This window comes from Theropithecus gelada, chromosome 9 (assembly GCF_003255815.1).
Source record: "Theropithecus gelada isolate Dixy chromosome 9, Tgel_1.0, whole genome shotgun sequence".
Lineage (NCBI taxonomy): Eukaryota > Metazoa > Chordata > Mammalia > Primates > Cercopithecidae > Theropithecus > Theropithecus gelada.
Window position 1 is genome coordinate 129,065,024 of NC_037677.1, and position 23,580 is coordinate 129,088,603.

Consider the following 23,580-nt stretch of genomic DNA (forward strand, 5'->3'; position numbering starts at 1 on the left):
CCATCTGCCTCAGCCTCCCAAAGTGCTGGGATTACAGGCGTGAGCCACCGCACCCGGCTGACATTCACTTTTGAGCAGACCACTATTCAAAATAACATAAACGTGTACCAGAATAGTATCTTCTCACGAAAACACTTCATGGAGTGGCATCATTTATTCACCTTTGCTTGCTTACTCATCTTCCCTTCGCTGCCAGTTAGGGCTGCAGCCTTCATACGTCCTAGGCGCCACGCTTAATGTTCCATGGGGAACACCAAACAAACCCAGTGGCCAGCCCTTCCCAGAGCTCAGAGGAAAGGAGGTGAAGCTCCCGAAGTAACTGGTAAAAGGCTGACATTCCTCTGGGGGTCTTCCTTTTAAAATAACGTAAGGATACTTTCGAAGTCTTCTGGAGATCTGAGCAATGGACATTGGAGATGAGTCTTCCTGAAGCTTAATTGTTAAATACAGAGTTGCAAAATAGAAGTGATGGCTGAGTAGAGAACCTCTGAAAAGTGATCCCTGCACCAGCAATGTTGATCATGGGAGCCGATGGCCTTCCCTCAAAACTTTTTTGTTGGTTTGTTTGTTTGCTTTTTTTGAAATGGAGTCTCGCTCTATTGCTCAGGCTGGAGTGCAGAGGCATGATCTCGGCTCACTGAAAGCTCCGCCTCCTGGCTTGAAGTTATTCTCCCGCCTCAGCCTCCCGAGTAGCTGGGATCACAGAGTGTGCCATCACGCCTGGCTAATTTTTATATTTTAGTAGGGATGGAGTTTCACCATATTGGTCAGGCCGGTCTCGAACTCCTGACCTCAGGTGATCCACTGCCTCAGCCTCCCAAAGTGCTGGGATTACAGTGTGAGCCCCATGTCCAGCCCTTTCCTTAAGACTTGGTCATCAGAAGAAAATCTTGCCTGACCCTTGAAACAGGCTGAAAGAACGCCAGAAGCTGTGACAACTTCAAAGAGCATTGCCAAGCCAGACACAGATTTTCCTTGTCTGTTTTTCCTGATGCTGTTTTGCTCACGGTTTGGGCTATTTGTCCTTTTGGCCACAGGGTTTAGGCCCTCACTGAGGCGTGTCCTTGGCAGGGATTGCATCGCCCAGAGGGGAGTCCACCGCGGAGAGCGCATTGGCATCCCTCTGGTTTACCCTCCTGACTCACGATACGCAAGGACATTTTGTGTCAATAATCTGGTCCTGTCGACAACCTGTCCCAGCCCAAAGAGAGGGACTCACTGCTTTACCCAAAAGAACCTGTATCTGACTGGAGAGGCAAACCTATGGCTTTTGCCATGGGGAATCCAAAATCGCAGTTTCTTTCCTCTAAAGTCCAGTGGAATGACAACACTGGCCCCCGCCCACCCCTGGGGCCATGGGAAGTGTCAGGACCACATGGGTGAGTGTGCCTGGCTGGGGACACCCAGGTTCAAAGCAGGGCTGGCCAGGGGCGGCCTCAAACCTGTTGGGGGCAAAGATGGCCATTGATTTTATGGTGCTGACCAAGAACCAACCAAAAGGAAGAGCTGTGGGGGTCCTATGAGGGCAGAGAGGGAACCCTGCAGAAACTGAGGGTCCAGCCTGCTGCTGGTGCCTCCCCAGGGGCTTCACTTTCTCACTGTCGGGACTTTTGAAACGTGCATAGATGTGCACAGAGCCCCTGACTCGTGGTTCGCTTCCGAGGAAGATCACGTTTCATTTGGCGGAGCAGGGAGGCAAGACGTGAGCTGCCGTTGCTGTTGCCCTGTGTGCAGGGCTGCTCCTCGGTGGGGATGCCAGGGACCTGGGGGTCACTCCGTTCTACTGTGCCAGGTCCTTCTCCGGGCTCCTCCCCCAAGATGCCCCGTGTCTGCAGGTTCTAGGATGACGACGAAACAAATGTGTCCAATCTGCACAGGAACCAGAGAAGCAGCTGCAGCCCCTTGCTATTGTGTTTCCAGTTGTGTAACCCTTGGAGTGATTTCTCTAAAGAATGAGATGTGTGGGTCTGAAAGCAGCTGTTTTCTGAGATATTGCTCAACAATCCCTTGTCTGACATCTTGGGGTCAGATGTAATTCAGAATTCAGTTTTTCTTCCCTTTGGATTTTAGAAAGAGGGTAGCTTGCATATCCCACCTGTTACGCAGCCTCGGCAGCGCGTACGTCCAAACGTTTCGATGTTTCCAAAGCAGCACACGTGGATAACCATGCTCAGTGCAGGCGCAGAGACACGATTTTTCCTCACTTCAGGTTATGTCAACAAATAAAGCAACTTTCTGTGTTTAGAAGATTTCGATTTACGACCCCTGTCGGAGAGACTATGGCGCTCAACAAGAATCACTCGGAGGGCGGCGGAGTGATCGTCAACAACACCGAGAGCATCCTAATGTCCTATGATCATGTGGAACTCACATTCAATGACATGAAGAACGTGCCAGAAGCCTTCAAAGGGACCAAGAAAGGCACCGTCTACCTTACCCCTTACCGGGTCATCTTTCTGTCCAAGGGCAAGGATGCCATGCAGTCCTTCATGATGCCATTTTATCTCATGAAAGACTGTGAGATCAAGCAGCCCGTATTTGGTGCAAACTACATCAAGGGAACAGTGAAGGCGGAAGCGGGAGGTGGCTGGGAAGGCTCTGCTTCCTACAAGTTGACTTTCACGGCAGGGGGCGCCATTGAGTTTGGACAGCGGATGCTCCAGGTGGCATCTCAAGCCTCCAGAGGTGAAGTCCCCACTGGAGCCTATGGCTACTCTTACATGCCCAGCGGGGCCTATGTCTATCCCCCGCCAGTCGCCAATGGAATGTACCCCTGCCCTCCTGGCTACCCCTATCCACCGCCCCCGCCTGAGTTCTATCCAGGACCCCCCATGATGGACGGGGCCATGGGATACGTGCAGCCCCCACCACCGCCCTATCCTGGGCCCATGGAACCTCCGGTCAGCGGCCCCGATGTCCCCTCCACTCCTGCAGCCGAAGCCAAGGCCGCAGAAGCAGCCGCCAGCGCCTACTACAACCCAGGCAACCCTCACAACGTCTACATGCCCACGAGCCAGCCGCCACCACCTCCCTACTACCCACCGGAAGATAAGAAGACCCAGTAGGCCCTCCTGCCTCCCTGCCTCCCACCCTTATCTCTGTCCCCTACCCCTCCCATTGGGGCTGCACTGGGGCTGGGGGAGGGGAGGGGGCGCCTTGTTCTCCCTCCGGGTCTGATCATAAACAATTACCAGGAACTAGCATTGTGGGACATTAGGGCCCCCGGCCTCAGGAGAGGTGCCGCCCAGCTTCCCATGCCAGCCCAGAGCCCACAACGCTGCCCAGTGTGCCTCACTCACTGTCTGGGGCTCTCCTGGGAGCACGGGGCATCCCCTGTTCCTGTTTCACTCTCAGCTTCTCCCCTCGAAGGGACTCTCTGGCCACCTCCTCCACCGCAGTCCAGCTCCCTCAGTCTGGCAGCCACTGCTACACTCAGCCTCATGAGCCACTTCAGACCAGCCAGGTGTCTTCCCCGGCCCTGCCAGGCCCTGCTCACATTCCCTCCACTGGTCTATGCTGGTCTCAGAAGGCCACCGTGTCTGCATTCCACTCAGCCAGGGTCCAGCTGCAGCCCTGCCACTGTCCTTTCCCTTCCTTGTCCTGAGTCATGCTGTTGCCACCCCGTGTGACTTTTGAAGCTGTAAAATGAGCTTCCAGGGCTTGGGTGGCGTCGGGGCAGGGCCGCCGAGGCTGGGAGGAAGTGCTTCTGCCTTTCGCTGGTGTTTCTGGAATTTGCTTTCCCTCACCTCTCACTTCCCTCTAGAAGGAGCTTCCTGACTGGAACCAGAGAATGCATGTCTGTCCACTTTTGGGCTGCTGGGTGGGGCTGGAAACAAGGGCCGCTGACCCTTCGTGCCGGCCGGGACCTGCCACTAGCCCCCCAGCCTGCTTCTTCCCCTTAAGCTTCGTGCCCCTGGATGCGCTAACATTCGCTCTTGTTTGTTCCTGGACTGGCCATGAAGTGAGGAGATGGTTATCTAAAGAGAATTCCCTATTTATTTGACAAAAAATCCAGTTAATATATTAATGTGAAATAAACCCTGTTTGCACCTTGATTTGTTTGCTGAAAATGTGAAATAGTAAAAATAAATAACTGGACCCTTAAAAAAAAAAAAAAAAAAGAAGATTTCGATTTACATTATTATATGTAAGAATTGTAGATGTAATCATTTCTTTTTTCAAATTTATTTTATGTTATTTTTGAGACAGAGTCTTGCTCTGTCACCCAGGCTAGAGTGTAATGGTGCCATCTTGGCTCACTGCAACCTCCGCACCCCCCACCGCCGGCCCCCTCCCACCGGTTCAAGCGATTCTCCTGCCTCAGCCTCCCGAGCAGCTGGGATTAAATGCATGCACCACCACGCCCGGCTAATTTTGTATTTTTTGTAGAGATGGGGTTTCTCCATGTTGGTCAGGCTGGTCTCGAACTCCCGATCTCAGGTGATCTGCCTGCCTTGGCCTCCCAAGGCGCTGGGATTACAGGCGTGAGCCACCATGCCTGGCCCTCAAATGTTTAAGATCAACTTTTCAGAGGTATGGTTTTCGTATGATCAAATGCACCTGTGTTCAGTGGACATTCCGTGAATTCTGACAAATGTATACACCGTGTCACCACCACTGCAGTCAAGAAACAGGATATTTTCTTCCCTCGTGCTCTTTGCTCCTTCCCTGACCCGGCCTGCCAACGGCTGATCCACCTTGTGTCTCTAGAGCAGCCAACCTGTTTGGCACCAGGGACTGGTTTTGTGTCAAACAATTTTTCCCCAGGGGAAAGTGGGGTTGGTTTCAGGATGATCCAAGTGCATTACATTTATTATGCCCTTTATTTCCATTATTATTGCATTGTAATATATAATGAAATAATTCTACAACTCACCATCATGTAGAATCAGTGGGAGCCCTGAGCTTGTTTTCCTGCAACTAGACCGTCTCATCTGGGGGGATGGGAGACAGTGACAGATCATCAGGCATTAGATTCTCATAAGGAGCGTGCAACCTAGATCCCTCCCATGTGCAGTTAACAATAGTCTTTGAACTCCTATAAGAATCTAATGCTGCCACTGATAGGACAAGAGGAGGAGCTCAGACGGGAATGTTCACTTGCTGAGTGGCTGTCTGTCAACCACAATTCTTTCTTCTCTCCAATCTTTTGATGAACATTGGAGAAAAAGAAAAGTGTAGCTCTTGGTTTGCCTTTATTTTATTAATGGTGTTTATCTTTTTTTTTGAGATGGAGTCTTGCTCTTGTTACCCAGGCTGGAGTGCAATGGCGTGGTCTCAGCTCACTACAGCCTCTGCCTAATGGGTTCAAGAGATTCTCCTGCCACAGCCTCCCAAGTAGCTGGGATTACAGGCGTCCGCCACCATGCCCAGTTAATTTTGTATTTTTAGTAGAGACGGGGTTTCTCTATGTTGGCCAGGCTGGTGTCGAACTCCTGACCTCAGGGGATCTGCCTGCCTAGGTCTCCCAAAGTGCTGGGATTACAGGTGTGAGCCACTGTGCCTGGTCTATTAATGGTGTTTTTCAAAGAGTACAGTTTTGAAATTTTGATGAAGTGCAGTTTATTCATTTTTTTCTTTTATGGTGTTTTCTGATGTCTTCTCTAACAAATCTTTGCCTGCCCAAAAGTCTCAAAAATATTCTCATATGTTTCTAGATTTTCAGCTTTAGCTTTTGTGTTTGGGACTATGATCCGTTTTTAGTTAATTTTATTTTTGGGGGACAAAGTCCATGTTGCCCAAGCTGGTCTGGAACCACCAAACCCAGCTAATTTTTGTGAATTTGGGGTATGTCAAGGTTCACTTTGTTCCATATGGGTATACAGTGACCCCAGCACCATTTGTTAAGACTGCTCTTTTCCCACCAAACTGAAACCTTTGTTGAAATCAGCTTGATCTGCTTTTGGCTTCTCTATTCTGTTCCATTGATCTGCGTGTGCACCTACCATTATGCCAGCACAAGCCATCTCAACTGCAGCTGTATAAGTTCTGAAATCAGGTAGTTTATCTCACCTTTGTTCTTTTTTGAAACTCTTTTAGCTATTCTAGGACCTTTCCATTTCCATCTACATTTTAGCTGTCATTTCTAAAGAAAAAGAAGGAGGAGGAGAAGGAGGAGGAGGAAGCCGAGATTATGTTAAACCTATAGATCAACTGAGGAAAACTGACATCTTAACATGACTGTCTTGCAATCCGTGAACATGGTTTATCTCCATTTACTTAGATACTTACGTTTTAACCTGCCATGTTCTGTAGATTTTGTAAAAGTCTCGTATATCTTATATTACACTTATTCCTAGATATTTAAAATTTTATGCAATTATAAATTTTATTTTCCAGTGTTCATTTATAACATACAACAATACATTTAAAAAATATTGATTTGTACCCCATGACCTTGTTAAATTCACTTATCTAGTAGTACGTATGTTTTGCAGGTCTCTTAGGATAGTCTATGCAGATCATCCCGTTACCTGAAAACAAAGGCAGTTTTATTTTTTCCTTTCCAATCTGTATGACTTTTATTTCTTTCTCTTATTTTATTCTACAGACTGGGACCTTAGTACAATGTCAAGTAGAATAGAAGGGGTGAGCACAGACATCCTTGCCTTGTTCGCAACCTTGGGGGCAAGTGTTGAATCTTTCAGCACTAACTGTGTTATCTGTAATTTTCCAATAGATGCATTTCATCAGATTTAAGAAATCTCCTTTATTTTTAGTTCATGAAGAGTGTTTCTTATAAGAGGATATTGAATTTTGTCAACTGCCTTTCTATATCTATTGATCTGATCATATTTTTTTCTTAATCTATTAATAGGGTGTATTAAATTGATTTTCAGATCTCAATCCCATCTTATCTTCCTTGGATAAAACCTACTTGGGCATGATGCATTACCCTTTTTGCATATTGACAAGATTTACCAATATTTTCCTGAGGAATTTGGCGGTGGTGTTCATGAAGTATACTGGTGTTTACATTTCTTGTATTGTCTTTGTCTAATTTTGGGATTAGAGAAATCTAACTTCACTGACTGAATGGGAAATAGTCTACTCCTCCCCTTATTGCTCTGGAAGGGTTTGTCTAGAATTGTTACTATTTATTCCTCAAATGTCTGACAGAATTCATCATTGGAGCCATCTGGGCCTAGGATTTTCCCTGTGAGAAGATTTTAAATCATAGATTCAAAATTTTTAATAGAGTGCTATTCAGAGCAGCTTTTCTTCTTGAATGAGTTTTTGTAGTTTGTGTCTTTCAAGAAATTGGTCCATCTCATCTAAATTGTTGGTGTGTTGACACATAGTTTTTTATTCTCTTACTACCTTTTAAAGTGTGTAGGGTCTGTAGTAATGTCTCCTTTCTCATTCCTTACACATATTAGTAACTTATGTCTCTGTTTCTGCCTTTCTGCATCACCCTCATCATTCTAGATACTGGTTTGGTTCATTGATTTAATTTTTTTTTTTGAGACAGGGTCTCACTTTGTGGCCCAGGCTGAAGAGCAGTGGCACAATCATGGCTCACTGCAGCCTCTACCTCCCAGACTATGGCACAATCATGGCTCACTGCAGCCTCTACCTCCTAGACTCAGGCGATCCTCCCACCTCAGCCTCCTGAGTAGCTGGCTTACTCAAGCACATGCCACCAGGCCAAATTTTTGTATTCTTTGTAGAGACAGGGTTTTGTCATGTTGCTCAGGCTGGTCTCAGACTCCTGGGATTAAGTGATCTGCCTGCCTTGACCTCCCAAAGTGCTGGGATTACAGGCTGAAGCCACTGTGCCTGACCTGGTTTATTAATTTTATTATTTTAAACAACCAGGTTTTAGGTTTTATTTATTTCCTGTCTTGTTTGCTTCCTGTTTCATTGATTACACTCTTATCTTTCTTATTTCCTCTTTTATAGTGAGTTTGGGTTTAATTTGCTTTTTCTAGCTTATTAATTTGGAATTGTAGGACATTGATTTTTACATTTTTTCTTCTCCTCTGAAATAGGCATTTAAAGCTATATATTTTCCTCTAAGCACTGCTTTATCTGCATCTTACACATTTTGTGTTTTCGTGCTCTTTATTTGTACCCTTTATAACATTTTAATTATTGGAAACTATACTGAGAAAAGAATCCTAAGAACTGAAAATGCTTAAGTCCAAAGATGTTCATCCTGCCATTTTTCTAATCACGCAGCATTGAAAACAACCTTAACCTACAACAATATGGTGTCATCAGTTAGGTAAATCACCGTGTCTATCAGGTGACTATTACATTGGCATTAAAAACATTTAGAGTTGGCCGGGCGCGATGGCTCAAGCCTGTAATCCCAGCACTTTGGGAGGCCGAGACGGGTGGATCACGAGGTCAGGAGATCGAGACCATCCTGGTGAACATGGTGAAACCCCGTCTCTACTAAAAAATACAAAAAACTAGCCGGGCGAGGTGGCGGCGCCTGTAGTCCCAGCTACTCGGGAGGCTGAGGCAGGAGAATGGCGTGAACCCGGGAGGCGGAGCTTGCAGTGAGCTGAGATCCGGCCACTGCAACTCCAGCCCGGGAGACAGAGCAAGACTCCGTCTCAAAAAAAAAAAAAAAAAAAAAAAAAAAAACATTTAGAGTTTTCAGTTGAATCAGAAAGGATTTATGTTCTAATGTTGGCTTTTTTAAAGGCATCAAAACTGTGTATATGGAATGATCAGAGTGCTCACTATAAAGCTAAGCATAAACAAAACTCGACAGAAATATTATCAAAACAGTGACAGTGCTTGGCTTATTTGGAGTGAAATTGTGAGTGAGCATTCTTCCTTGAATACTCTGTATCCTGCTCTGTAGTTTTAAAATGTTGAGCAGATGGCTTTTATACTGAAAAGTTTCAAGGCTCATCATGCTACGACGAGCATGTGACCTTTACAAAGAAACGTGCAGGAGGCTGGCATGATGTCACGTGATCTGAATGACCCTGCACCTGCTTCGAGCCTGCTCCTGCTGCTGGAATCGCAGCTTCTTGAGGACAGTGTCTTTTTCTGTCTTGTTTTTCACCATCTCATCCCTGGTGTCTAGAATAGTGCATAGCACAGAGAATGCATTAAATAAATTGAATGAATGCATGCGTGCACGGAGGTTAAGCTGCATGGTGCTGCCTGGGCCAGCTGGCTTGGAGTCCTAGTTGGGCTCTGTTCTTGGCTAGGTATCCTAGAGGCTGTGTGAGGTTGGTAAGCTTCTTAATTCTACAGCCTTGGTTTCCTTATATGTAAAACAGACATACACACCTTGTAAGACCACTGTAAGGATTAGAAATAGGAAATGTAAACCCCTCATACACAATTCCTTCCTGAAAAATGATAACTGTTACTAAGCTGATTAATGAGGAAAGTGTCCCCATAATTCATCAGCTCCCATTCTACATGAATTCTGGGTGCCTCAGAGCTTACTAATGGCTACATACCTCTGCCTAAAGTGACCAGGTCTAGCCCCTCCCAAAGAGGATAGAGCCCTGGATTCCTTTCACTGTGCATGTAGCCATGCTTTGTCTGCAGACAATTATCTTGAGTGAGTCACTTAACCTCAGTGTTTTTATATGGAATGGAGTAAGGTTGACCCACCTGGCAGGAGTATTGAAGATCGATGATTATTAGATGATTGAAACGCACTTCACGGCTGTGCAATGCTAGACACAAACATGCCACGGGGCACCTTCTGAATGTGCTGTGGACATACATGAGGGATGCGGGCTGGAAGCCTCTGATAACTATGAATCCATAAGCAAACTGGTTACTGTCTTAAACTAAGTGACAATGCAATATTTAGTGCTGTCCTTTTTAAAAAGCTCACAACATATAGTTGTTTAATAGACTTGGGCCGAATTTCCCTCCTGGGAGACCAAGAGAATTGTGCCAAGTGGTTGACCAGGTTGAAGAGGGTTGGCAGCTGCTGAGGAATTCATCCATGGTAGGAGGAGGAAAATCGGGCAGACTCTGCTCCCCACCTCCGTCTCTGCCCCTTGCAGACTAGGTGGGCCCAGGATCTCCTTCAGCCGGGTAAGCAGGGCTTTAGGAAACTCATTACTATTATTATTTTGGCAAAGGAGCAAAGACACGGGGCAATATTTCAAGAGTGAAGAAGGGCACACAAGGGAGAGGCATCCTCCCTCTCACCTGGTTTCATGAGTGTGGCTTTTAACACAGGTGATACAAGTGGCCAATGTCTTTCTGAACACAGGAGAGCTGGGCCCCAGGCACAGTGACAGGTCTGCCATACCCATGCAGCAGTCAGCATGCCGATGTGATCTAAGGTGAGAGCCCAGCGAGGTCAGCTGGGAGAAAGTGAACACAGGAAGGGCACACCCAGGACCCCAGGGCCCCAGAACTTGGGTGAACACGAAGGGAGCCAGCAGAGGAGACTGGGGGTGGTCAGCGCAGGTGGGAGGGAAGAGCAGGAATAAAACAAACGCCAGGGCCAAGCTCGCTTCCAGGAGGGAGCCAGTGGTCAACCATATCAGAAGGTCAGCTGCGATCAGGCCTTGGGGGGCTGGCCCTTGAATTAGGATGCGCCATGGGGTGTGTGCATGAGAAGCACAATTCGAGGGCCTGGAAAAGAGTGGTCCATTGGCATGCAGGGTAGAGATGGGCAGACTTTTAGGACAAGATTTTCAGCAAGGAGAGCAGAGAGAGGGGAGGAAAATGGAGGGGCATAGGCTGGAGGCTTCCAGAGATCTGAGAGACCGCAGCATGCTTGTGAACTGCCAGTGTGACCCAGGAGGGGGTGGCCTTGGGCGGGGACAGGCACCTCATTCCATGCAGCAGCATGGAGACATGCAGGACAGACACCAGATGCTGGGCGTGTCGACTTAGTGGCGTGAACACTGTCAGAATCCAAATGGAGTCACTGGTATTAAAAACCCCGACATATACATATAGACCGTGGAAGGGCATGAAGGGAGGGTTCTCATGCAGACATGCTTGATAGCAAGAATGATCACAAAAGACTGCAAAAATCACAGCCGTGCACGAAGATCATCACACCTTACACACACAAACACTTATGGGAGGACATCTGCCCAGCAGCTGCCTATCCAGCCTCAGACTGGCACCATCCTTCCTGGCGATCCTTGTAGCCAAGGATCATTGATTCAAAACAATGATGCAATCCTCCTGTTTCCTTTGAATATCTTTGTCTTCCTTTACCTTCCTTGACCCACACCCAAATGCGATGGCACATGTATTCTATTGCAATGAATGTTCCCGAGTAAACCTCATTTTCTTCTAGAGAGTCTCTCTCTGTTATTTAGGTTGATAGTGGGAAAATCCCGGACTGCAAATCCTTCCTCAACAAAGGGCAAACGTGTCTTCCAGGGAGGGTGGTTGGTGGTTAGAGAAGGGGAAGGTTGCAGTGGCCTCCTGGAGTGGTGAAGTGCACATGCGCAGCGCCAGGAGGCCCAGTGCTCAGCGTGGGTGTGCTTGAGACCTGGGAGACGCCAGGGGCATGGGAATAAGGTATTCTCTAGTTTTCCCCCCAATTTAGTTTTCTGTAATTTAGGTGCAGGTTCACTGTAAGCAAGTAAATCAGTCCTGGTGGCCAGCTGGGTGAGTGTGGGGGTGGGGGGCAGGGGGGCAGGGAGAGGGGAGGGAGTAGGTGCACAAAGTGACTCTACCCTCAAAGAGAAGCAGAGTAAGGCAGGAAAAAGAGGTGTGCACATGCGTGGTTGTGTGTGCACGTGTGCACGTTCATGTGCATGCAAGTGCATGCATGTGCATGTGTTTCTGTGTGGGTGTGCACATGTGTGGCTGCTAGGGGGGTGGCTAATGAAGGCATGGGAGCAGCATGGGCTGTAGGTTTCCATGAGGCTCCACAGAAGTGAAACCGAAGGAGAGGAGGTGGTGGGGAGGGCAAGGCGCCTGGATTCAGGCTTGGTGTGGTCATTGCTGATGAGAACATCCAGGCTACGCCCAGGGCAGTGGATGCAGAAGTGGGAGGTCCAGGCCACACCCCCTTGGGTTCTGGAGGCTCTGGTAATGAGCACGGGATACAGGAGGCAGGAGAATTGTGAGGGGCTGAACCGGTGGTAGGTGAGGGGTGCATGGGAAAGAGGAGGTGTCTGCCTGGAAGAAGGACAGAGGCCAACGTCCAGGCATGGCAGGAGCTGGCTGGTGAGGAGAGGAGGAGGGAGCAGGGAGGGCACAGGGGATGGGGGAATGCCGCCTCAGCAGGGTGTGAGGGCACAGCCTGTGGGGAGAGGTGAAAAGGCAATGTCCCTTCTCAGAAAGCACGTTCCAGGGATCAGTGACACCCCCACATTTGGTTTCTACTAAGGGTACCCTTGGCATGTGCTGATTTTGTTAAAAAGAAAAATAAGACACTACGTCAGTCAGCTTCGGCTGCTGTAGTGAAATATCACAGCCTGGGAGGCTGAAACGACTTTTACTTCTTACAGTTCTGCAGGCTGGAAGTTCAAGATCAAGTTCCAACAGCGTTGGGTTTCTGGTGCGGGGTTTGTGGCTGGTTGGGGTGAAACTTCCCACTGTTCACTCACACTGCTGCTTCTTTTGCACATGTAAGAGTGGGGAGAGCACTGAGCTCTTTCTGTTAAACACCAGCCTTGTTGCGAGACTTAACATTAGTTACCCGCGCTAGCCCACCTCCAAATACAGTCACACTGGGGGTTCGGGCTTCAACCCATAAACTTGGGGGAGGTGTGTGTGTGGCAGAATTCAGTCTGTAGCAGGCAACTACTGAATAAAGTAGACACTGGTTTATACATCAAATGGATTTTGCTGGAGTCAGGCTCAGTGTGGCTGTAAGGAGGAACCCTGGAGGTATTAACACAAGCTGGTGATGCCGCCTCTGCGCAGGCCTGAGGCCCGAGCCTGCAGCACCTTCCCTCTCACGCTGCCCTGGCAGCGGGTGTCATCCTAGAACAGAACAAGCCCCTTTTGATGTCACTGGGCATTGCCTTGGCGGTTTACTCAGAAGCTGGAGACTGCCTCGCTAGAGCCCATTGCCAGGCCCTGGCCACCCCTAAATCTGTGTCCACAAAACCCTCTGGAGCGCCTGCTCCACATGGTGGCCACTGGCCACACAGGGCTGCAGATCAGTGGAAGCGGCCTTGTGAGCTGCTGCCAAGAGGCAGGTGCCTGTGCAAAGCCTTCCTGGGAAGGAATCTCACTGAGGTTGTTAAATACTGGTTACATGTTGAATGATGTATTTATCTATTGCGTTAAGTAAAACGTATTGTTAATTTTGGCTATTACTTGTTACCTTTAAAAAATGTAGTTACTAGAAGCTTAAGATGAAAAATGTGGTTCTCCTCCTCCGTCTACAAGCTTGTCCTGTTCAGGGCAGCGGTGTCCTCGCGGCCTCAGACCCAGGGTCCAGCCCGTGCCCTGGCACCTCCGGCGGCCAGGATCAGCATCGCTGCCCCGGGCCCCGCGCCGAGCCGGCTGTCCCTCCGTGCTCTACGCTCCTGGGCCCTCACCAGCCCCTCTCCCCGCCGAGCCCCCTTCGTCCCTGCGAGGGTTCCCCGCACGCCCCGCGCTGAGACCAGCCTGGCCTCCGGGACGTCAGGGTGCGCCCCGCGGACTCCCGGCCTGACGCCGCCTCCCCTCTGTCTTCTCTGGGCCGCAGCCGCTCCTCGTGAGTGAAGTCGCGGCTCGGGAGCCGGGTGGACGCGCCGGGAAGCTGCACAATCCAGGCTCCGTCTGCGGGGAGAGCCGGGCGCACGTGGCCCGGCCCCTGCAGGTGCGAGTGCCGCCGCCCCGGTGGGCTTCCCTCCCCGGCACGCCCGGTACGCAGCTGGACCACTGCGGCCGCGCACTCGTGGGGGCGGGACGGTCCCCCGGGAACCGCAAGAGCGCGCACCCGCCGCCGGCGCCGGGAACACACGGCCCCTTTAAGAGGTGCGGCCGGAGCAGGACCGTGACGTCCTAGAAGTGCGAAGGGCGGAGTCTGTGCGCAGCCGCGGTGCGGGGGGCGGAGCGGGGGCGCGGCGTTCTTGCGGGCCTGACTGACAGGAGCGCAGTGGAGGAGCGGCCAGTACCAGGCCGCTGGACACAGGAGCCCCCCGCGTAGGCCCCGCCCCGAGACAGGCCCCGCCTCCACGAGGGCCCCAAGTTCCGCACAGGCCACGCCCCTCCCACAGGCCCCGCCCCACTCTGTTCAGACCTAAGCCCAGCTGAGGCCCCGCCCCCAGAGGCTCCGCCCCCTCGCATAGCCCCCGCCCCGGGCCTAGCTCCACCCCGCACGGGCCCCGCCCCAGGCCCGGCTCCACCCCGAGTCAGGCTCCGCCTCGCGCAGGCCCCGCCCTGGGCTCGGCTCCGAGGGGCGGGACTTGCCCTCAGCCTGAGTCGGCGGCGGCTGCGGGAACTTTCCCAGCGGATCTAATGGCTGCGCGCGGGCCACTGTGAGGCGCGGCGGCGAGCGACGGGCGCGGGGCCGCGGAGCAGCGAGCGAGCGAGTGAGCGCGAGGCCGGAGCCCCGGCCAGGCCCGGCCGACCCGCCGAGCCCGCGATGCGCCCCGGGGCCGCCCCCCGGCGCAGCTGACGCCCCGCGGCCCCGCGAAGACCCCGGCCGGCCGGTCCCGGAGGAAGCGGCCGCCGCCGCCGCCCAGCCCTGCGCCCGCGCCGCCCGGGCACCATGGCGGGGAAGGCGGCCGCTCCGGGCACCGCGGTGCTGCTGGTCACGGCTAACGTGGGCTCGCTCTTCGACGACGTAAGTGCCCCGCGCCGGCGGCAGGCCCCGACCCAGAGCCCAGGACCCCCGACCCTGACCCCGGGGTCCCGAACTCCAAGCCCTGGACCCTGGACCTTGAACCTCCAGACCTCGAGGCCTCAGACTCTGATCCTTGTACCCAGGACCCCAGACTCTTGTCCTGATTCCCAAGTCTGGGAGCCCAGACCCCTTGATCCCCAAGCCCGAGACCTGAAGACCTGGGCCCTGAACCCCGAACCCCATCCTCCAGCAGCTGACCGTTGACCCTGGGACCCTGCCTCTGAACTCCTGTTTCCAAATCCTGACCTGGAAACTCCAATATTAAAACCCTGTCAGATCCCCTGTTAACAGTCCTTGGAACCCAAACCCCAGAAACCGGGTCTGTGCACACAAAACCCTGCCCCAGCCCTGATTTCCGAATCCTCAGAACCCTGGCCCTGGAATGCCCATCCCCAGCCCTGGCCCTGAACCCCAGATCCATGGTCACTGGAATCACAAATCCTGACTGCAGAACCCTGGTTACAGAACCTGCTCTCAAACCTCTGTCTCTGGTCCCTGAGCCCTGGACCCCAGCCCTGAAACAACCACAGACACTAACCCAGGAACTTCTGACACTGGGCTGTGGCCCCAGCCTCCTGTCCCTGTTCCCCAAACCCTGAATTCTAGCCCAAGAATCCCAGCCTTCATACTGTGGTCCTTGCCCCTAAAGCCAATCTAGCCTGACTCTGAACCCTGAATTTCAAGCTCAGGCCCCAGCTTATGGCCCTGAACCCCTGTCCTCAACCCCTGAACCTGGAACCCTGGTTCCAGAGTCAGGCCACAAACCTAATTCTGAACCCTGCCCCTAACTCTGGTTCCTAGATCCCATCCTTGGCCCCTTTCTCCAAAACGCTCCTGCCCCTGAATCCTGAATCCTGAATCCTGATCTTTAAGCCTGGGCCTTGAGCCTGCTTCCCAAACCCTAACCCTTGACTCCCACCCCTGGTCCCTGTCCTCTGAGCCTAGGCCCTCCTCGCTGGCTGTCAGCCCCAGCTCCTGTATGCCTGGGTGCCGGCCTCACTGTCCGTCGGTCCCTGCAAGGCCAGAGGATAGGGTGCCCTCATTTAACCCTGCCACTTAGTGTCTCTTTAGTTCTTAAATAAGGGAAGTCTGTTGACAGCCCTATAGGACTTTATATTTTTTATTTATTGAAGAAAAAGATGCTGAGAAGCTCTTTAGGGGCAGAAAGGGGATGCTGATTGCCTATGGCCTTTACCTTCTAGGGCTCCTCCCACCCAAGCCTCAGTCCCACCCAGGATCCTGGGGCACCCCCGTCTCTGGAGAGACCAGGGAGCTGAGGCTTAGGGCGCACTGGGAGCTCCCCAGAGGCAGGCCAGGCTGACCTAGTTCGGCGTTTCAGCCACGGTGCCACCCTGCTGTTGGTACTCGTGCTGCCAACCCAAATAAAGCAGAGTGCGGCTCCAAGTGGCCCAGATGGAGGCCGTGGAGCCACGGATGCTCCCTCCCTCCCTCCCTAGGTGAACAGTGGGGCGCTGCACCAGCTTTATGACGGATGTGTGCCACTGATGCACGCGTGGTTTCCATTTCAGGAGGAGGTCTTGTGTCTTTGCTGGCAGCAAGCATGGGTGAAGTGTTTGATGAAGCTCAGTTCATGCACAGGCTAGGTTTGGTTTTTATTAACAAAAGGTGCTGCTTTTCTGTTTTTCTTATTTTAACTTCCAGGTGCCCATGTATTATACTGACCTGCTGGGGATGAACTGCTTTCCCTCACACTTTGTTATGGACAACTTCATCTAGGTTTATGTTTGATCATTTTCTGCAAAAGTGCCTGGCATGGGTGTGTGTCTGTATATTTGGCATTCTATTCTAGGCTTTCCAGTAACATGTCACTGTAGCATGGTTTGTTCAGATGATTCAGATCCGTTAGCTGCGGCTTCAAAGCCTCAGAAATGTCAGGAGCATTAAGCATGGTGGGGCATTTTAGTCTCAATGGGAAAAGAGTTTTTCTGTGCAGACATTCTTTCCAGTAATCTTTGATTCTGAGTTCTAGCATTTTTGTTGTGTTTCAATTGTACACATATATTTATCTCTGTTGATATTAAATTGGGTAACTTAATTCACTTTTGTTTAGCAACATAGTTTCTCTGAATTTTCATTTTTCTTAAAGGCTATGTGGAATTTTGCATTATGTTTATGTTTAGAAGGAACATTTGTTTTGGTCAACAGCACATAGGTTAATTCTGAAAGGTGCGTTGTGATTTCAGGGCTGAATGGAAATGTATCTGTCTGTGTCCGAAGATTTCTTAATGTGTGCAGGTCAGTCCCTGGGGGCCAGACCCAGCCTCCTTCAGTGGAAACCAGCCAGGCACTCGTATTCCCAGGCCCCCTTCCTTGGTGGAGCTTTGGGGTGTGGTACTTGTGGGCCAGAAACCTGGCTGGTGGAAGGGAATTCATGAGTGAAGGAGGTTTTGGTTGCTTGGTTTGTCCTGGATTTCAGGGGACCTGCTTCGTGATGCTGTTTGCCTTTGTGCAGCCCGTCCCGTGCTGACGAACACACCCTTCAGGCAGTGCTCAGGCTGTGAAGGAATCTGTCTTATCCAGTCTCATCGTGTTGGAAGCCAGGCTCGCCTGTGACTAGAGCTGGAGCTGGTCACGCTTCCGAGGAGGAAGGTGTTTGAATCTGAAGCAGATGTCCCAGCCTGTGACGGACTCTGTTTTCCTTTTGTGCACAAGTGACAGGTGGTTTGCTTTTGCTTTTGCAGTTTTGAAAGTCTCCCCTCATAAGGCCCCTCCTCCTCCCCCCCCTTTTTTTTTCTAAGACAGGGTCTCATTCTGTCACCCAGGCTAGAGTGCTGTAGTGGTGCAGTCATAACTCACTGCAGCCTCGACCTCCCTGACTCAGGTGAACCTCAGCGTCCTGAGTAGCTGGGACTACAGGCGTGCGCCGCCATGCCTAATTTTTGTAGATACCAGGTTTTGCCATGTTGTCCAGGCTGGTCTCGAACTCCTGGGCCCAAGCAATCTGCCTGCCTTGGCTTCCCAAAGTGCTGGGATTACAGGTGTGAGCCACTGTCCCTGGTACAGAGGTAACCCCTCTTAAAACTTAATGTGTGCATAAACTTCAGCTGTGGTGTGTAGCATCCTGGGATCCACACAGAGTCTTGCTCGGCAGCTCCTGTTTGCTTGTCGTTACTCCATCTTTGTGGCCCCAGAGTGGCTGTGCTGTGGGCTGCGGGGCTGTCCCCACTGTGGTTGCTTCTGACCCTCAGCAGACAGTGTTGCGGTAAATGCCTTACAGTGTACCGGTCCCCAAGCCCTTATCCCTCACGTTCCTAGAAATTATGGAGGACCCGAAAGAGTTCTTGTTGAACTACCAGTGCGTCCCATATTGGGAGCTGAGACTGCATGAGAATACGTAGCTCGCTGCGCTAGCTGGCAGAGCGATGACATCATCCCACAGCACAGGCACCCCCTCAGGTGTTGGCCATTCTTCCCTAGGAGACAAGGAGAATGGAAAGAGGAGTCATTTTGTAGTATTATGGAAATAGTTTTGACCTAGTCAACCTGTGAAAAGGCCTCCTCAGCCCAGTCCTCCCTTCCCAAACTGTCATGGGCACCCCTGTCTCTGGCCAGGTGGCTGGGGTGCCTAGGACTTTCCCAGGCTTATTATACGGACTGCCAGACCGCCCTCAGTGAGCCCTGCAGCTGGTCTTTAATTCCTGAATTGGACTCCTGCTGTCACTACTCGTTTGCTTGGAAAGAAGTGACCGGGGTCCATATTTAATTGTTTTGCTTTGATGTGGCTGGTTTTTTGACAAGTGAGGTTTCTGGCTTTTGGTTTCTTCCATTTTTATGAGAAGGGAATTGAGGAGGTGAGATTCTTGCCAGCTGTGGCGTCATAACTGCGTCCCACCCTTGCATGGTCAGGCTGCTTCTTGATTCTGAGAGCACAGCCCACTGGCGGGTATCTGCCTGGCGGCCCTTCCTGCTCCTTGCTCACAGCTAAGTCAGTTCTGAGCTGGTTTGCCTTTTTGCTTAGTCAGCTCCCGGGCAGCCCTGTCCCTCTGCCCAGACCCGGGGTTGCAGAACGGCTGTGAGAGTGGGCTCAGCAAGTGCTCACTGGCAGGGACCTGAGGGCCTTGCAGTCAGCAGGTGTTGATTTGCCCTGGAAGAGCGTGGAGGTGGCAGAGCTGCTGTGGGTGTGGAGTCGGTGATGGTCAGCAGTGCAGGCTGGCATCTCTCTCTGGTAGCATCAGCATTGCCCTCTTTGCCATGTGGTTCCTGGCAACATCAAAGGTACTGCCCTCTCTCCCACCTTGAAAACTCTGAACTCCATGTTCCCTCCAGCCACTGCAGGACATCCTGACTCTCTTCCATGGCAGCCCTCGAGTGGGGTGGGGGGGTCTCCCCTCCGTGTCCTTCTCCAGGCCTCCGCCCCAGCACTCCTGCACAGCAGGGCCCAGGGCTGGGTGCGGGTGGTGCCCAGCTGGCAGTGACTGGCCTGAACTTTTGCTCCCTCCGTGGATCCTCCTTTTTCTTCAGGGACGTTTCAGTTGGTAATGACTGTGCTGGGACAGAATGCACACACCATGTCCCTCACCCATTTCTTTTTCCTTTTCTTTTTAGTTTTGAGACAAGGACTCATTCTGTTGCCCAGGCTGGAGTGCGGTGGCTCGCTGCAGCCTTGAACTCCTGGGCTGAAGTGATCTGAAGCCATCCTCTCACCTCAGCCTTCCAAGTAGCTGGGACCACAGGTGCACGCTACCACACCCAGCTGATTTTTTTATTTTTATTTTTTGTAGAGATGGGGTCTTGCTGTGTTGCCCAAACTGGGCTCAAACTCCTGGGCTCAAGCAACGCTGTCACCTCTGCCTCCGGGAGCGTTGGAATCACAGGTGTGAGCTGTCACACCCAGCCCTTTCACCCATATGAGGTGTACAGTTCACTGGTTTTCAGTATATCCACAGGGTGTGCGACTGTCACCACAGGCAATTTTAGAACATTTTTATTACCTCAAAAAGAAGCTGTATTAGCACCCAAGCCCCATGTCCCCCAGTTCCCCCACCCCCTGCAGTCAGTTTTCATCTCTGTGGATTTGCCTGTCCCGTGCGTTTCACGTACACGGAATCAGACACTGCCCTTTGATCTGGCTGCTTTCACTGAGCATATGTTAAAAGTGTCCATGTGGCAGCATGCATCAGTCCTTCATTGCTTGCTTGCCTGCCTGCCTGCCCGCCCGCCCGCCTTCCTTCCTTCCTTCCTTCCTTCCTTCCTTCCTTCCTTCCTTCCTTCCTTCCTTCCTTCCTTCCTTCCTTCCTTCCGTCCATCCGTCCGTCCGTCTGTCTTTCTTATTATAGAGACAGGGTCTTGCTCTGTCACCCAGACTGGAATACAGTTGTGTGATCACAGCTCACTGTAGCCTTGACCTCCTGGCTTCAAGTGATCCTCCTGCCTTAGCCTCCTGAATAATAGGGACTACAGGCATGCACCACTATGCCCAGCTAATTTTTTTTTTTTACTTTTTGAGGAGATGGGGTCTCACTGTGCTGCCTAGGCTGGTCTCAAAGTCCTAGCCTCAAGTGATCCCCTGGCCTTGGCCTCCCAAAGTGCTGGGCTTACAGGTATGAGACACAGTGCTGAGTCTCTTTATTCATGTTTATGGCTGAATAATATTCCATTGTGTGGATACACCGGATTTTGTTTCTGTGCTCATCAGCTGTGGATGTCTGGCCCGTTCCCACCTTGCGGTTCTGGTGAAGAGTGCTGCTGTGTGCATCTGTGCAGACATCCCTAGGCGAACATGCGTTCTCAGTGCTGTTGGGTGTGTATAGTCATGGCATTGCTGGGTGACGTGGTGAGTTTGTATTTAACCCTCGAGGGCCTGTTGGGCAGTCCACGGTGGCTGCACCATGTCACATCCCTACCAGCAGGGTCCCAGGGTTCAGGTTTCTGTACCTCTCGGTGTTGGCGCCCCTGGGCTCAGGCTGGCCTCCCTTCTCCCTTCCTGGAACCTCATCTAGATGCACGGCCATAAGTGCCATGTCTGTGTGGGTGCCCACTCCCAGGGAGAAGCGCACAGCCAGGATGCCAGCCTGCAGTAGGTGGGGCCCTGCTCTGCTGCTCCAGCCGGAGCAGAGTGCCAGCTCTCAAGGAGGTTGGGGCGTCCTCATTTCGGAGGCAGCTGTCTTCCTCCCTGTGTGCTGGGCACAGAGGACGGGGGCGGCCTTTGGTTCAGCGTCTTCTGCAGGTGCCCTCCCTTCCCCTGTGCAGCCGTGGGCGTGGCTGGAGGTGTCTCAGCAGGCTTTTTTTTTTTTTTTTTTTGCATTGCTGTCTCTGACTCAAGATCTCAGTGCACTTTCCCTGGGAGAATTATGACCTGTTTGCTTATAAGGGGCAGGATCGTCTGTCTCCAGGCAGGGAGGGTTAAATCCCACTGTGGTTCCGGCCCTGGCCACAGGGTACAGGAGCTACTTCTGCCACCTCAGGAAACCATGTCTTGAACACCTACTCACCTTACACAGCATCATTTTGGGTCTGTCCTTGATTTTTAGACTTTTGGAATAAACCTGGCAGTTCTCTGTTTCCCAGCTCTGTGTGCCCTTCTCCCTCCGGCCCTGGCATTTGGGATGCAGCAGGCCGTGCTCTTTGGACTGTTACGGATTCAGCCTTTGAGAACAGCCGTGTTCTCTCTGCTCACAAACTTTCATCCCCCGTTTACTTCCTGTTTTTATCAGTCTCTAGAGTTGCTGAGGAGAGAGTTTAGATCACTCGGGTTGGGGGTGGGGGTGGGACTTCTTTGGTTTGAAATATTAACGATTCCTCATGTATTGAAGTAAGCACCCAGATCGACCTGTCGGGCAGTGTTGTGAGAATGTCTGCACGTAGGCGTGGTCATGTCCGTCCCTGTCGCCCGCACTGCTCCCAGAAGCCCTGCTCTGGCCAGCGCCACTGAGGAGTGCCTGTCCGTGTGGAGGTGTGGGGCAGGTGGAGCACGGCAGAGGGCCCCGCGCAGCTCCTGGATGGCTGTGCTTGGTGGGGGCCTGATTCTCAGGGAAGAGGCCGGTACTGGGGTGTTTCCGTGGACTTGTTGGGTCTGATTCAGAAGTTACAGAAATCCAGACCCGGGCCTGCCCCAGCGTGAAGCATCGCATGTGGAGCCCCTCTGTCCAGGGCTGGAGTGGCATTTGGAAGGAAGGCTTTGCCCAGATTGGGGTGGCTGAGAGGGCTGCTTGGGGCAGGAGAGGGCAGGTCTCTCTGAGCTGTGGGGCTCACAGAGGAACAGCCTCCAGGGAGGTGGCCTCCATCCGGGAATGGGGTCCAGGCGGAGGAGGGTGGGCATCTCTCCACCTGCCACTCTGTGCCCCACTGCCCCTGCCAGGGTGTCCCCGCTGTTTCCTGGGCGGGTCCTTCTGATGTGAGCGCACTCCGGTGAAATACTTGTGGGGGCCCTAGGGGAAGAGCGGGCGGAACAGGCAGGCTGTCCCCATGCAGGCCTGAAAGTGGCCGTCGAGTTCCGCCTTCCTTTGCTCAGGGCCGTTAATTGGGACACTTGGGAATCTCAGAGCCCAGTGGGAACCAGGAACTGGGCTCAGAGGCTCTGGAGCCCCAGGTCCCACCCTGCCAGGTCTGGCTGGTGCTGCCGTGGGCTCAGATCTGGCCTTTTCCGAGCTCCTCCTGCTCTGTGGAGCTCTGAGCGCTGGCTGCAGGCCCGGCTTTTGGGAAGGCCGACTGCCTCAGTCGTGGCTGCTGCCTCCGCTCGGACTGAGGTGACAAGAGTGTGGATAGCGCCTGCACTGTGTCCACTCTTTAGGCTCTAACGTTAAAGGTGTATTTGGAGACGTGGAAATGGCTCTGGGGGAGCGTCCACCAGGTCCTGCCTGTGTACAGGGCCGGCAGCACTGTTGTGTTGGGGTGAGTGGCGGAGGCATCTGGGGACGTCCTGGAGCCTGCAGCCTTCAGCGTGTCACGCCACGTGCTCACGTGACGAGGACACTCCCGAGGATGTGGAAGCCACCAGTCACCCTGGGTGGGCTGGGGCTGGGCACCACTTCTGGGGTGGGTCTGCGGTGATGGCGCTCCCGGCCCGCGGGGGTCTTATTGTTGGTGCAGAAGTGATTTCCCAGTCGTGTGCCCTGAGTGTCGGGAAGGCACTCTGCTGCCACTCCAGGCTCAGAAGACGCCGCTTCTGGTTTTTCCCTGTCGTGAGTGAGAGCAGCCCCACCTCCAGGAGCATGGCCTCCGGATCAGCCTGTTACTTGAACGCTGACCCACTGGTGGGTCTCAGTGACCTTAAGCCGGTTGTCTTCTTGGTCCTTCTCTCCGACAGGAGTTTGAGACTCCTTTTTAGGGGTTGCTGGGGATCAGCTGGTTGCTGTGTCGGGGGTGTGCTGCCCCTTCTGTGTCTTGGAAGGTGGGCGAGGGCTTAGCAGGGCTGCCTCGGCTGGCTTTCCCCGGCCCCTTCCCCCAGCCCCTTCCCCGCCTCTTTCCCACGCTGAATTGTCCCAGGTGTCTCTGTGTGGGGTCTCCTGGGTCTGCAGATCTGTGTAGCCTGCACGGAACTGCCCTTCTTCCTGGGTGCACTGCAGACCCCGGGCCCTCTGGGCTCTGGCCTGTCCCCTTGTCCCCACGTGACTGCCCAGCTACTGTTCTTCCTGGCCTTTCCCTCACGTTTCTGCCTGGGCCTGCCTGGCTGGTCTTGCCTGGCCCTGCCTTTGTTCCTGTGGGCACCAGGACTGCACTCTGGCAGGGGCAGACTCTGTTTCCTGCTCAGCAGAGCCCAGGCCTGGCCCTGGTTAGCAGGCTGTGTCATCTGCCGCAGACGGCCTTCCTTTCTGTGTCCTCCCCTCTCGGGGTCCTGCATGACTGGTCCTCATTCCAGGAACCGGAGGAGA

The 23,580-nt window shown here is 52.5% G+C and overlaps 2 protein-coding genes across 6 annotated transcripts in view; both read left to right on the plus strand.

Moving 5' to 3' along the window:
- The first annotated feature begins 2,253 nt into the window (after positions 1 to 2,253).
- Positions 2,254 to 17,503, plus strand: LOC112631999 (WW domain-binding protein 2). 5 transcript variants are annotated; one of them, XR_003121236.1, is made up of 2 exons: positions 2,254 to 3,294; positions 3,886 to 3,905. XR_003121236.1 is itself a non-coding variant. In XM_025397608.1 (2 exons), exon 1 carries the CDS (start codon positions 2,280 to 2,282, stop codon positions 3,063 to 3,065), a length of 786 nt encoding a protein of 261 aa, XP_025253393.1. In that variant the 5' UTR covers positions 2,254 to 2,279; the 3' UTR covers positions 3,066 to 3,083; positions 17,477 to 17,503. The 5 variants fall into 5 exon arrangements, 4 of the variants coding, with proteins under 4 accessions (XP_025253393.1, XP_025253392.1, XP_025253395.1 ...); XM_025397608.1 differs by lacking the exon at positions 3,886 to 3,905 and adding an exon at positions 17,477 to 17,503 and having other exon boundaries at positions 2,254 to 3,083; XM_025397607.1 differs by having other exon boundaries at positions 2,254 to 3,061; positions 3,764 to 4,097.
- INPP5A (inositol polyphosphate-5-phosphatase A) overlaps positions 14,300 to 23,580 on the plus strand; it is a 216,879-nt gene continuing 207,598 nt past the window's right edge. Inside the window, exon 1 of the mRNA XM_025397606.1 lies at positions 14,300 to 14,689. Coding sequence (XP_025253391.1) covers positions 14,615 to 14,689 — 75 coding nt within the window. The 5' untranslated portion in view covers positions 14,300 to 14,614. The remainder of the gene's footprint in view (positions 14,690 to 23,580) is intronic.

Coding starts and splice junctions, on each gene's coding strand:
- LOC112631999 (XM_025397607.1), top strand. CDS start 2,280: ATGGCGCTCAACAAGAATCACTCGGAGGGCGGCGGAGTGATCGTCAAC. Junction 3,062..3,763: donor CCGGAAGATAAGAAGACCCA/GTAGGCCCTCCT, acceptor ACTTCCCTCTAG/AAGGAGCTTCCTGACTGGAA.